Source organism: Aspergillus melleus (assembly GCF_016097325.1).
Source record: "Aspergillus melleus strain CBS 546.65 chromosome Unknown contig1, whole genome shotgun sequence".
Classification (NCBI taxonomy): Eukaryota; Fungi; Ascomycota; class Eurotiomycetes; order Eurotiales; family Aspergillaceae; genus Aspergillus; species Aspergillus melleus.
In genome coordinates this window covers 1,800,179-1,812,072 of record NW_025763370.1, presented here as the reverse complement: position 1 = coordinate 1,812,072, position 11,894 = coordinate 1,800,179, and the positions used below count along the sequence as shown (strand labels likewise).

General features: G+C 34.1%; 3 protein-coding genes across 3 annotated transcripts; 1 reads left to right on the top strand and 2 right to left on the bottom strand.

Annotated features, from left to right (window-relative positions):
• Window positions 1-7,073: 7,073 nt before the first annotated feature.
• On the bottom strand, window positions 7,074-8,275 carry MRI1 (S-methyl-5-thioribose-1-phosphate isomerase; the record flags this gene model as incomplete). Its single annotated transcript, XM_046082348.1, has 2 exons — window positions 7,074-7,686; window positions 7,749-8,275. 2 exons carry the CDS (start codon window positions 8,273-8,275, stop codon window positions 7,074-7,076), a joined length of 1,140 nt encoding a protein of 379 aa, XP_045938305.1.
• A 566-nt stretch (window positions 8,276-8,841) lies between these two features.
• On the bottom strand, window positions 8,842-9,186 carry LSM6 (U4/U6-U5 snRNP complex subunit LSM6; the record flags this gene model as incomplete). The annotated part of the gene is made up of 1 exon (XM_046082347.1): window positions 8,842-9,186. The coding sequence occupies one exon, from the start codon at window positions 9,184-9,186 to the stop codon at window positions 8,842-8,844; it is 345 nt and encodes a 114-aa protein (XP_045938304.1).
• Window positions 9,187-9,475: 289 nt separating this feature from the next.
• On the top strand, window positions 9,476-10,669 carry LDX57_000701 (uncharacterized protein; the record flags this gene model as incomplete). Its single annotated transcript, XM_046082346.1, has 1 exon — window positions 9,476-10,669. One exon carries the CDS (start codon window positions 9,476-9,478, stop codon window positions 10,667-10,669), a length of 1,194 nt encoding a protein of 397 aa, XP_045938303.1.
• Window positions 10,670-11,894: the final 1,225 nt, after the last annotated feature.

Genomic DNA, 11,894 nt, shown 5'->3' with positions numbered 1-11,894 from the left:
AAATAATAAATCAATTTTTGTGTTAATTATATTTATACAATCTATTTTGTGTTTTCAATATGTAATCATATGATTAGATGTTTTTTTGTTATTAACTGATTATATTCGAGCGTTTTAAGATTATTTTGTATTAAAAATGACATTATTTCAAATTGAAATAAATTTAATGTAAATGTGTAAATCTTGAGACAAATCTTGAATGCATTATTTTCATTATTCATTTATTATTTTGAAAAATGTTTATAAATATGAGATCAAATTATCTCGAAATTCTGATTTTTCAAATAGTCGATTCAATTCAATTCAATAGGAATTTATTCATTCTTTATTGATTTTTTTCATTTTTTCTTGCCTGAGGCACTTGAATTGTATGACCCTTGATCACCTGACCTCACGTGACTGCTTCACGTGACACTATATTATTTTATTTTAATTTTATCTTTTTTTATTGTTATGAATTTTATTGAATATTGTTATTTATTTTATTTATAATATATTTAATTTATAAAAATATCGCATTTAAAAATCTATTATTTTATTACATTTATTTTTTATGAAACTCATCACACTCAACAAAATAATATATTGTATAAATAGTTTCTATCATTTTCTTTATTGCAATTAAAATCTACATGATTTTTTTTTAGAAACTATTTACTTTATAATAATCAGCTTAGCAATCCATTTAACTTCGTCAATCATCTTACTTACTATTAATTCAAACCATCGGTTTCCATCGACCACTTGGCGAGGCTACAGCTCCTTTGTAGACCGTCACAGTTCCGAAGGCCTCCGGTAACATAGCCATTTAAACAGCGGGATAATGTAACGAACTAACTAGACCTCGCCACGACCCGCGGGTCTACCCAAACGGGGTACCCATTACCCGTTTCTTGGCGGGTACCGCACCTTATCACCTGACGACCGGCCCCACCTGACGACCGCTTTTTCCCATATAAAATACCCCAAAATCACTAACTTTAAAGAGCTACAGTTCAACGAAAATAAGAGATATTAGATTTATATTTTATATTTAGATATAGAATATATTATATCTTTTTAATATAGTAAAAATATAATCTTTATACTAATTCTTATATAGTTTTATTCAAGTTAAATATAGGCGTTTTTAGAAAAGAATTAAAAGATTAACTTAATAATAATATATTAATAAATTTAATATTAATGAATAGATAATGGTATTATACGCTTAAATTAAAATAATATATTATATTATTTTAAAAAATATCGAAAAAAGTATAAAATTATAATAAAATATAGCAAATAAATAAAATTAATTAAAAAATTAATTATATAATATAGATTTAGAGATATAATAAATATTTAAATTATAATTAAAGTATTTTAAATATAAATATTATAATTATAATTAAAAAGTATATTATATCTTCTTTATTAGTTATAAATAGTGAAAAAAGAATAAACTATTTTAGAGAGGATTTAATTAAAAAAAGTTAATAATTTAATGGAGCTAAAAATTATATAAAAATATCAAAAATTAACATTAAGAGTTCTAAATATAGGCCTCTTAACTATATTTTAAATTAATTATTATTTATCTTAAAATCTTAAAAATACAATATAAAATACAACTTAGTAATATCTAAATAAAACTATAGTTACTAAGTAATTTTTACTTTTTCATATAAATAAATATAATAAAAATAAATATAATCCTTTACGCTATTTAAATTTTAAAAATATATTTATTATAGAATAGTAATTAAAACTTTTAAAATAAAGATAGTTTTTAAAAAGAAAACTAAACAAATATTATTAAATTAATAAATTTTTAAATATTTTTTATAATAATATATAAAATAAATATCTATATTTAAAGCTAATACTTTATTTTTTATTATTAATTTTATATTACAATAGAATTCAGATTTTTAAATATAATTATTAAAATTTAAATTATTTAAAAAACATGGCCTTTTAATAGAAGATTAGAAGAAATAAAATTATTTTTATAGTACTTTTTATTATTTACTTTTATAATAGTATCTTCTTTATATATATATCTACTAATCCTTTAGTATTATAATATAAAGACTGTTATCTTTAATTATTTAAAAACTTAGCTTTTATATATATATTTACAACGCGATTTTGAAGAATATTTTATAATAATCTTATAGAACTAGCCTTACAAATTATCTATATAAAATATCTTTTCAATATCTCTTATTTTCGTTGAACTGTAGCTCTTTAAAGTTAGTGATCTTGGGTTATTTTGTATGGGAAAAAGCGGTCGTCAGGTGGGGCCGGTCGTCAGGTGATAACGTGCGGTAATGGGTAGGGTTCGCCTACCCGCGTGTGGGTAGTGGGTAGCTGGGTAATACCCGTGGGTAGTTTTTGGGTACCCGCGGGTAGTTAAACAATGCAAACAGATGAAAATCTGTTATTTGTATATTTTGTGCATATTTGAGCTGTAATTTTAAGTATTTTATATACAATTATTAACTAGTTAAGATTCAAGATTTCTCGGATATTAAATGAATTAAAACAGGATTAATTTTATAGTTAATATTTAATAAATTGATTATCATTCCGTCTTTGTTTTTGATTCTTATTTAAAATTTGTTGTTGAATCTCTGAGAAGAGATTTGTAATTTTATTGTCGAATAATGAAATTTTATGAAAAAAGTTTTAAATAGTATCTTATTTTTGTGTGATTTTTATGTCTTTTTTTGTTGTTATTAATAGAATCAATATTTTGTAATAATTGAGGATTTTTTTCTTTTTTTTTCTCGATTTTTTCACTTGTGAGATAATCCTTTTTAAAAGCAAAATTTTTATTTTTGATCTCAAATTGTGTTGTAAATCTATATATCATAAATTCTTGAATCATTTCGGATCTTAATGAATTTCGATAATAATAACAGACATTTTGAATAAAATTAAAAAAACGTTCAACGCTTGTATTTGTAACAAGAATTGTGAGAATATCACGTGCGAAGTTTGCGAATGCAAAAAATTTATATTGATGATTTTTTTTAAAACATTTGAATAATTATTTTGTTAATAATATTTAAATATTTATTAATAAAGCATATAAATAATTAAAATAATATTAATTAAAATCAAAATATTTCATAAGCTCGTTCCATTTAGTTAGATTTGTTTGTTAAGATTCAGATTTTTTAAATATTCGTTTAAAATCAAATTCTGAGATTTGCATCGTGAATATATAAATTTTTGATAATATCTAATTTTATAATAAACACTGCTTATAAAGTTCAAAATAATTTATAAAATTTTGACAATATCGATCATGTCATTTGTTGTTTCAATCTTTATTTGAAAAAAATTAAAACTTGTTTTGCAACACAAATATTGTTTCAATAACAAAAAAATTATTAAAAATGTCATTTATTTTGTTATAATATTGAAAAAGTTTTGTCTTCATTACATAAAATACATTTAACATCATCTTTTTCCAAATTATCTTTTTATATCTAAATTGATTAATAAATCTTTCAAAATGGTCAAAAAACTTATTATAAATATTAAAAATAAAATATATTGTAACATCCTTTGTCTTTGAAAGTGCATTCGTGAATTGAAAAAAAGATTAAATGATATAAAAAAATAATCAATTTGACGTTATTGTTTTTGATCAAGCTTTAAATGCAAATATTCATATTTAATGCAAAACTCATTAAACATAAATTATAGATATTTCGCACGTTGAAGTATAAAAAAAATTGAATTTTAACATATTTTAACGTTTTGAATTGATACAAGAGATATTAATATAGTTTGAAATTTGTAAAATAATTTTAGGCGTTGAAAATTTGTGTTAATAAAAATAGTTAAGTCTCATATTTATATATAATTGAATAAATAAATAAGTTTTCATTATATTAAAACTAGTGATTGATTTTATTAAATATATCAATGATTTTTTGTTTTTGTTGTTTTGAACAAATCAATTGATTTTGTATTTTAGATTATTGCATTTCAATTATATTATTCTTCAGATTTGTTTTTATTTGTTCGAGAAATTGTTTAAGACTGAATTGAATAACATGGATGAAACAAAAAATTTTGATAATTATAATACAATTGTCGATTTCAAAAAACTGAATAGAATTTTGAATATTCAATAATATAATATTATTGTTTGATACATTGTTGATAGTAATTGTAAATATTTTATTTATGATCTGATATTTCTGAAGTAATTTAAAAAAATAGCGTTAAGATTGATTTTTAAATATATTTTATGTAATGATTCAAAATCAAAAAATATCTTTCGATAATTCCAGTTCTTGTCGAAAAAATAATCAGTAATTGTCATAAATGTTTGTTAAAAAAAACATTTAGCAGTTTAAGATCATTGATAGTTTTTTATTCTTTAATAATTTTTAAAAAATATTATTTTGACGTTTGATAATAGTGTTTTGAAGTCGATATTGAATTGTTTTTGAAAATGGAATTTGTGGACATTTTAAAACACGAGAAGTCATATAAGTTAAATGATGAAAGTCGAGATGTTCAAAGATTTGAAATAATAATCAAAAATCAATAATAAAATGAAATAAATTTGTTTTTCAGATTTTTTGAATGAAACTAAGGCTATTTAAAAAAGATGTGATTTAGTAAAAAAAAAGATATTAGTTAAATGATTTTTTATAACATAAGAGAATACTATTTTTTGAAGAAATTGTTTAATATTAAATCTATTTTGATTATGATATTCAATTCCTTTTAAATGTTTAATTATTGTTATAATGTCATTTTTATACTATTGTAGATGATCAAATATATTTTTATATTGTTTATATATGATTTTTGGCGTTTCATTGTTGGTTTTAGTCATTTGATTAAAGTGTTTTCAAATGTCAAATTATTGTCAAATATTTTAATGTATTTGTTTTTTTTGTTTAAAGTCAGTCTAAAATCATTAATTTACAAAATTGTTCTTTGTCATGTCAAAATAAACAAGATATATTGAAATTTGATTAGGGTAGACACGTTCGAAAGAAAAAAATATAGAAGCGGAAATAGATAGATGAATGAAATCTGAATTAACAATTGATTGTGATGTTTGTTGGTTAAATGAAAAATTGAAAATGAGATCGTTTAATTGAATAATTTGAAGATTATTTGGATTGTTAGTATCATATAAAGATGATGCGTACATGTTAGAAAATTGAAAGAATTGAGATATTATAATAAAGAAAATGAGATTAGACTGGTGATATAGAGTCACATAATAAAACAAATATTTATTGCAGTAAATTTTGCGATTGATAGTTTTAGATTTGGAAACTCTAAATACTTTGAATTATAATGACATACGAATAAATGATTTATTATATTAGTAATAAGCTATTCTAATTGATGAGTTCTACGGGTTATTTGCAGGTATCCCGTGGATTACTCGCGGGGTATTATTCATCTATTCGCGGGTAGTTTACGGGATATTTGTTTCATTTTAACAATTTTTTTATGCTTTAGTCTTATCAACTCCCGACAAAATTTAATAGTTTAAGTTCTTTTATGCATATTATAGGCATATAAGATCAATAGAAGAATAATTTAAAGATAAAAATAGAATATACAATTCAATTTATCAATGTTCTGGTATAATTAATTAATATAAGATTACATAAGGGAATAAAGATAGTTTTTATAAGAAAATATATTTATTTTTTTCAAATATATTTTAGACATTCAACAAGGCATTTCTCATAATATTATTTAAAATTATCTTTATTTTAATATATAATTGATTGAAAATAAACACATTTTATTATTATTGAAGCTTTTGATAATGTTTTCGAAATTTGATATTTAATTTATATAGATATTGTGGTTATATCGCGTCATGCATTGAAGGATGATCAAAACAGATATTGAAATCAGTATTTTAATCAAAAGAATAAGCAGTTTTATGCGGCTTGACATGTCCAAAAAGGGTTAGTTATGCATTTTTGGGTAGTTCACGGGTACTCCACGGGGTACCCATGGTGGGTAATGGGTAGGGGGGTCATGGGTAATGGGTAGGACTCGTCTACCTGTTCCACGGGTCTGGAACCAAAATGCCTACCCGTGGAAGTTCCATGCCGAGGTCTAGAACTAACCAAAAACCCACTAAATAGAGGGATGCGCAGCCAAGTCTATTGCCTTGGTATTCTAATCTTTTAATAGTCTAATGGTTAAACGTTCCATTCTAGACATAAACCAAAGACGGAAGGTGATAGAAGGGCACCTGCCATCGACCGTCACAACACTTACAAAGGTCTCCAGTGACAAAAAAACTTATATTTAGATTAATTTTATTAATATATAAAAATTTTATTTTTTTATTGAGTAGTTCTTTTTTTCTTTATAAAAAAATTGTTTAATTACAAATCATAAACAAAGTTGTCTTTTATTAGCTTCGTTGTAGACTGTCACACAAAACACCCCTAATATAAACCTTTGCTCAGCCACGGATAAGTCATCCTGCCAAGCCTCTGGTCTGCCACGGGTAGGTAGATCCCACCAAAAACGAACATAACTATTTTCAATTATTATAAACCGCCTACATCCTACCCAACAACTGAGATTCAATTTGTATCTTTTACACACCCGTCAAATCGAGATATCATCATATCACAAATAACTAGCTATAACACTATCACGTTTACCACAGCGATGTCACAGAACCAGGATAATATCAATCTCATACAGGTAAGTCAAACTGCTTGCACCCCCACATCATTATTGTAAATGAAGACATCAGTGACTGTTTAAAATTGGTGATTACTTCATTCCCTAGAGACTGTTGCACAGTTTATACTGATGGACCAACAGGAGGCATTTCATGGCATTGCTAAGTATGGAAACCATCAAGAAATCCGACGTCATTGAATTTACCACATCTGACCTGTTCAATCAAGTGGTGAGATGACGGCCTCAGCACTTGAGGACCAGCTCAGTACCCTGGAATGCAGAATCGATGAACTCCTCGTTGCACTAGGGGACCGCGGGCAACAGACGTCAAGTGGCACCAATGCTAAGCCCCAAAGCCAAGAGGTGTCATCAGCTGAACACGATCAAAACAATTCCTCCAGTCGAAATTGACCGTCACTCCCCTTTTCCATAACGCCCTTTTCAGTTATGATGCCGTCTATCAAGTCGCAAGGAGTGACATCAAATGCAGGGTTCCAGATCTCAATTCCGCTGGCTGCTATGCAAACTGTTTCCAGTCTCACATCTCCGCTAGAATCGTTCTCTTTGCAGAGGCCTCTGATTTGGGCGACTTCAGAAGCGGGTCGTTCTTCAATGACAATATCTTTGCCCGATTTGGTGGCCATGTCAATGGTTGTCAGCGGTGCGGCGACAAGAAACTTGACCCCGTGGTATCTTGCGAGGACAGCAAGGCCATATGTGCCTATTTTATTGGCAGTATCGCCATTCGCCGCTACCCTATCTGCCCCCACAATGACTGCGTTGACGCCCTTTTCTATCTTTGCAAAGAGTGCAGCTGCCATGGAATCTGTTATCAACGTGGCTGGCAGATTGTCATGAACCAGCTCAAATGCTGTCAGACGAGAGCCCTGATTGTATGGCCTTGTTTCGGTGCAGTATGCATGTTGTAGCCACTTATTTGATGCAAGGGCACGAATGACACCCAATGCTGTTCCATAACCAGATGTCGCAAGAGAGCTGGTCAATTCTCCGAATTAGCATCCTTTCTCATGAACCACGATCACATGCAATTAGCCTACCCTGTGTTGCAGTGTGTTAGAACAGTGGCTTTGGATTCAGGAGTAGAAATTGCGTTGGCCATGATCCAATCTGCGCCATATTTGCCAATCATCTTATTGTCCTCCACATCCTTGGCCAACATACCCTCAGCAGACTCGATATATGAGGATGCTACGCTAAGGCTTGTAGATTCGGGTTTTCCGACACTGTTGGCCACCACGGCTTCAAGCTTTCGCGCGGCATCACCGAGATTGACGGCGGTCGGTCTGCTGCTCACTAGGTAGCCTAGCTTCCCAGTTATGAGTGCTCGAGTGTCCTCTGCTTCGGATGGCAATTGCTTGCGCGTTATGAGTGTGTGGAGCTCGGACGCCAGGGCCAGGGCTGCCACAATGGCGATGGCAGGTGCACCTCGAACTCGCATCTCTTTGATCGCATGCCAGCCACCTTCGCTCGTCTGTATTGTTAAGTATTTTTCCACATATGGGAGCTGTAGCTGGTCAAGAATGGCCAGATTGCCACTCTGGTATTTGATCGCTTGCAAACTCATACTGTACCCGAAAACAAAACGTTCTTTGTAGAAGGGAAATTGAGCCGATGATAAATAACTTGAGTTAGCGAGTCGGCGTTCTGTAGGCCTCTAGCAGCCAGGGAAATGAGAAAAAAAAGTAGAATACAAATGACCCAGGGCAAAGTTCCAGAGTCGGCAAGCGCAATCTCTACTTGGGCGTGGTGGGGTTCCCTGTTTGATGCCTAAGGCGAATAACGTAACCTTGTAATTAACACAGAGCCCCGCTTGGTACGAGAGGTATCCACCGTACCTACCACCTAGGTACCCAGCAAGCAGATGAGAGAGTCAATTGTCAAAGAGGCGGGATGTATTCTGGACCCAAAAGCAGGTCAAATGGAGAGGTTTTGTGAATGCCTGTTACTTCTTCACAGACCTGAACATGATTGATTTAAGAAACCAAAACTCCGCCATGTATGCCTCGACAATGCATTGTCGAGGCCTATCGCTAATCAACTCCTTGCTCCCATAGGATCCCGTGACAATAGAAATCAAATGTCCTTTTCCAGATCAATGTAATCCCCATTAGTGCGCGGAGATATAGAGAACTATACCAAATGACAACGACATATATCAGTCCAGTGGGTTTGAGGGCTTGCGGAAGAGGTAATGAACCCACCATTATTGCCTCGAACGAAAGCATCACCGTACACACGCCTTAACTTGCCATTCACATATTCTTCGGACTTCTCGAGAGCGATATTCATGTATCCATCTACCGATTGAAGTTCTCCTAAGCCAAGATTAGATACGATCCAAGAGTAGTCCTGGTTTGAAGACATAAAACCTTTGTACACAACACCGGAGTTTAGTTTCACTGTGACAGGAGCACCGATGATTTCACTCAGGAAAGTAGATGGGTCTCTGCCCTCTGATGATGTACCGTTCTCCATTTTCTCCCTCTGTTTATGGCTTTATTGGCATTTACCTGACACAATATGTGAACGTGTGGCCGGTTATTCAGGCATTGGCAGTCATGAATTCCGCCGAGAGCTGAATAAATTACCGGATTTTTGGCTTTTGCACGTGCCGGTAGTTATCACATTACAGTACGTATAAGGGGTACGGTAAGGTACAGTACCTACCTTCGATGGTTCTTCTTGGCCTTCGGACATCCCCGCGCTCGTATTCTGAAGATCTTGGGAACTGCGAATTCTCAAAGCAACATAGGCTGCATCACGCATGCGGTCCTTTTTCAGAAGGCCCTCCTGGGCCAACACCGGAGACGGGAACTCGTCCCCTGAATTCTATCGCAGAGCTGACCAAACATATGGGGACATTGTGGCCGCTAATCGAGAGGCTCGGATTCAGTCTGTCAATCATGATTCTGATTACTTGCGGGAAGATGGAAAGGCAAGTAGGGGCCAGCATACTACGGAAGACGAGCATCATGAGGACGTGGCATCTTCGATTCCCCCCGAAGCTACGCAAGTGACAAATCTCCCACGCGATGGGCCTATCTCCAGAGTCACTGGTCACAGCGAGACAGGTGAGGACAACGCCAGTAGAAGCTCCTCAATGAAGGTTCTCAGGCCAAGTGACATGAGCGTGGCTGGTGTGTCCTCCCAGACTAAGAGACCACTCCAGGCCCAACCGCCACCTCGTAGTCCTTGTGTTGCGAACACACCCTTTCCAACACCAAGAACCACCCAGCAGAATAACCTGCTCGCAACGCCTACCCATGAACATGACCAGTACGGCGATAATGACCCTCGTCCCAAATCGGAGGCCAGCCACAGCAAACGCCAAGAGGACGTGACAGTCCAGATCCTCATATCCTCAAAAATTGCCCATACAAAGCCGCTTGTTATCAAGCGAAGGATGTATCAGCCTTTAAAGGATGTTCGTCTAGCATGGTGTGAACATCAGAAATTACCGCGAGCACTTTACCCCTTTGTGTTCTTGACCTGGAAAGGTCGAAGGCTGTTTGATGTCACAACATGCAAAAGCCTTGGAGGTCATAGAAGCGGGGATCCTGAAACCTCCACATTCCGTGATGACCTTTCGGATGATTCTGGTGGCGTCCATATCCACATGGAAGCGGTCATGGATGACCAAGCCCCCAATTACCCATTGGCGTCATCCAAATCTTTGTCAGGGCACCATCTGGAGGAATACGCGGATCTAGAAGGAGACAATACTGAGCGCCGTTCATTTAGGCTAGTCTTCAAGTGTCCTGGTCATGCGGATTACGAGATGTATGCCGGCTCACAGACGCGAATTGCTCATCTGGTAGCAGCCTACCGTGACATACACAATATACATCCAGAGCAGACCGTATATCTTACATTTGACGGTGAACGACTAGACCCCAACTCCTGCCCTGCAGACCATGATATGACACACGATGACCTTGTGGATGTTATCATAAAATAAAGATGTTCTTAGCTAAATGTAAACTATGCTCTGTCCTCCCTGTTCGACATATGTTCCTTTGGCCTACCAATGAGACGTGCGCCAAAGAAGGCTCCGGTGTAATCGATACTTGGTGCTACTGTGTTGACATCGTAGCGTAGAGAACATCCATCTTTCGAATCGAGGACTTACAGAGATCTTATACCGCCCACAGCCTTCTATTCTAGGTATAGCGCCCAACTCCGCAAGAACACCTGTTTGATACCCTACTCTCCCTTGTCAATTACTCAGCTACCTACGGTATACTTATATCTCTCAAAACCCAAAGGTTCTCTAAATCAAATTGTCTAGTTGACCATTGTTTTGATATCTCCACGTAAGCCCAACATCCTTGGTTGACGATATTGGAGAATAGAGCAGCTCTCCCTACGTTAATTTGTTCACAAAGTATTCATCCTCTAGGCATACCACGCTGCCAGGCGCGGTGCCCAGGAGTTGTGTATAGACCTAACTAAGTACTCAATGTATGTAAGCGGGTAAATGCAAATTCTGCCTGTGACTATCTCATTCTCCGCCTTCTCTTTTGGGTTTTTTCTTCCTTCCCTCAACCCCGCCGTCCCCCACCAAAAGAGAGAGAGAGAGGCAGAGAGAGTGTGCGAGAGCAAGCGAACAGATTAGACAACACTTGTTTGAGATCACACACTGTGAGAACAATGAAAATACTGACGGCCAACTTTTTGACCTGTGCGGTGAAGGACTGCAAAACATCACCCGCATCTTTTCCTCTCCACTTCCGGGATGCTGAACTGGAGCTACAGGAGATTGAGTTCCAACCCGAGTTCATATGTAATATTGTCCCCAGGGTTGATTGGGATGGGTTACATGTGTTAGCGAATGAGGTAGGCATCTGAATCCCTCGCTGGCCTGATCGAGGGGAGAGAGACACTTACTTCGTTCAAGCTTGGTTTCCCAAAGTTGCCTGAAAGAAAACCCGAGGGCGATGCGCTCAAAGATGAACAGATCTTGAGAGAACTCCACCGGTTATTATTAGAAACGCATGTGGTAGAAGGGAAGTTGGTTTGTGGAAATTGTGGTCACGAGTACCTTATCAAGGAGGGGATAGCAAATTTTCTTCTTCCGAGCCATCTAGGTCTGAGACCTTTTGCCCCTAACAGTTATCCTGCAGTAACTGACCCTTCCCCGCAGTCTAGGACTATAAAATCTTTTTGACCTAACAAGCAAGAGA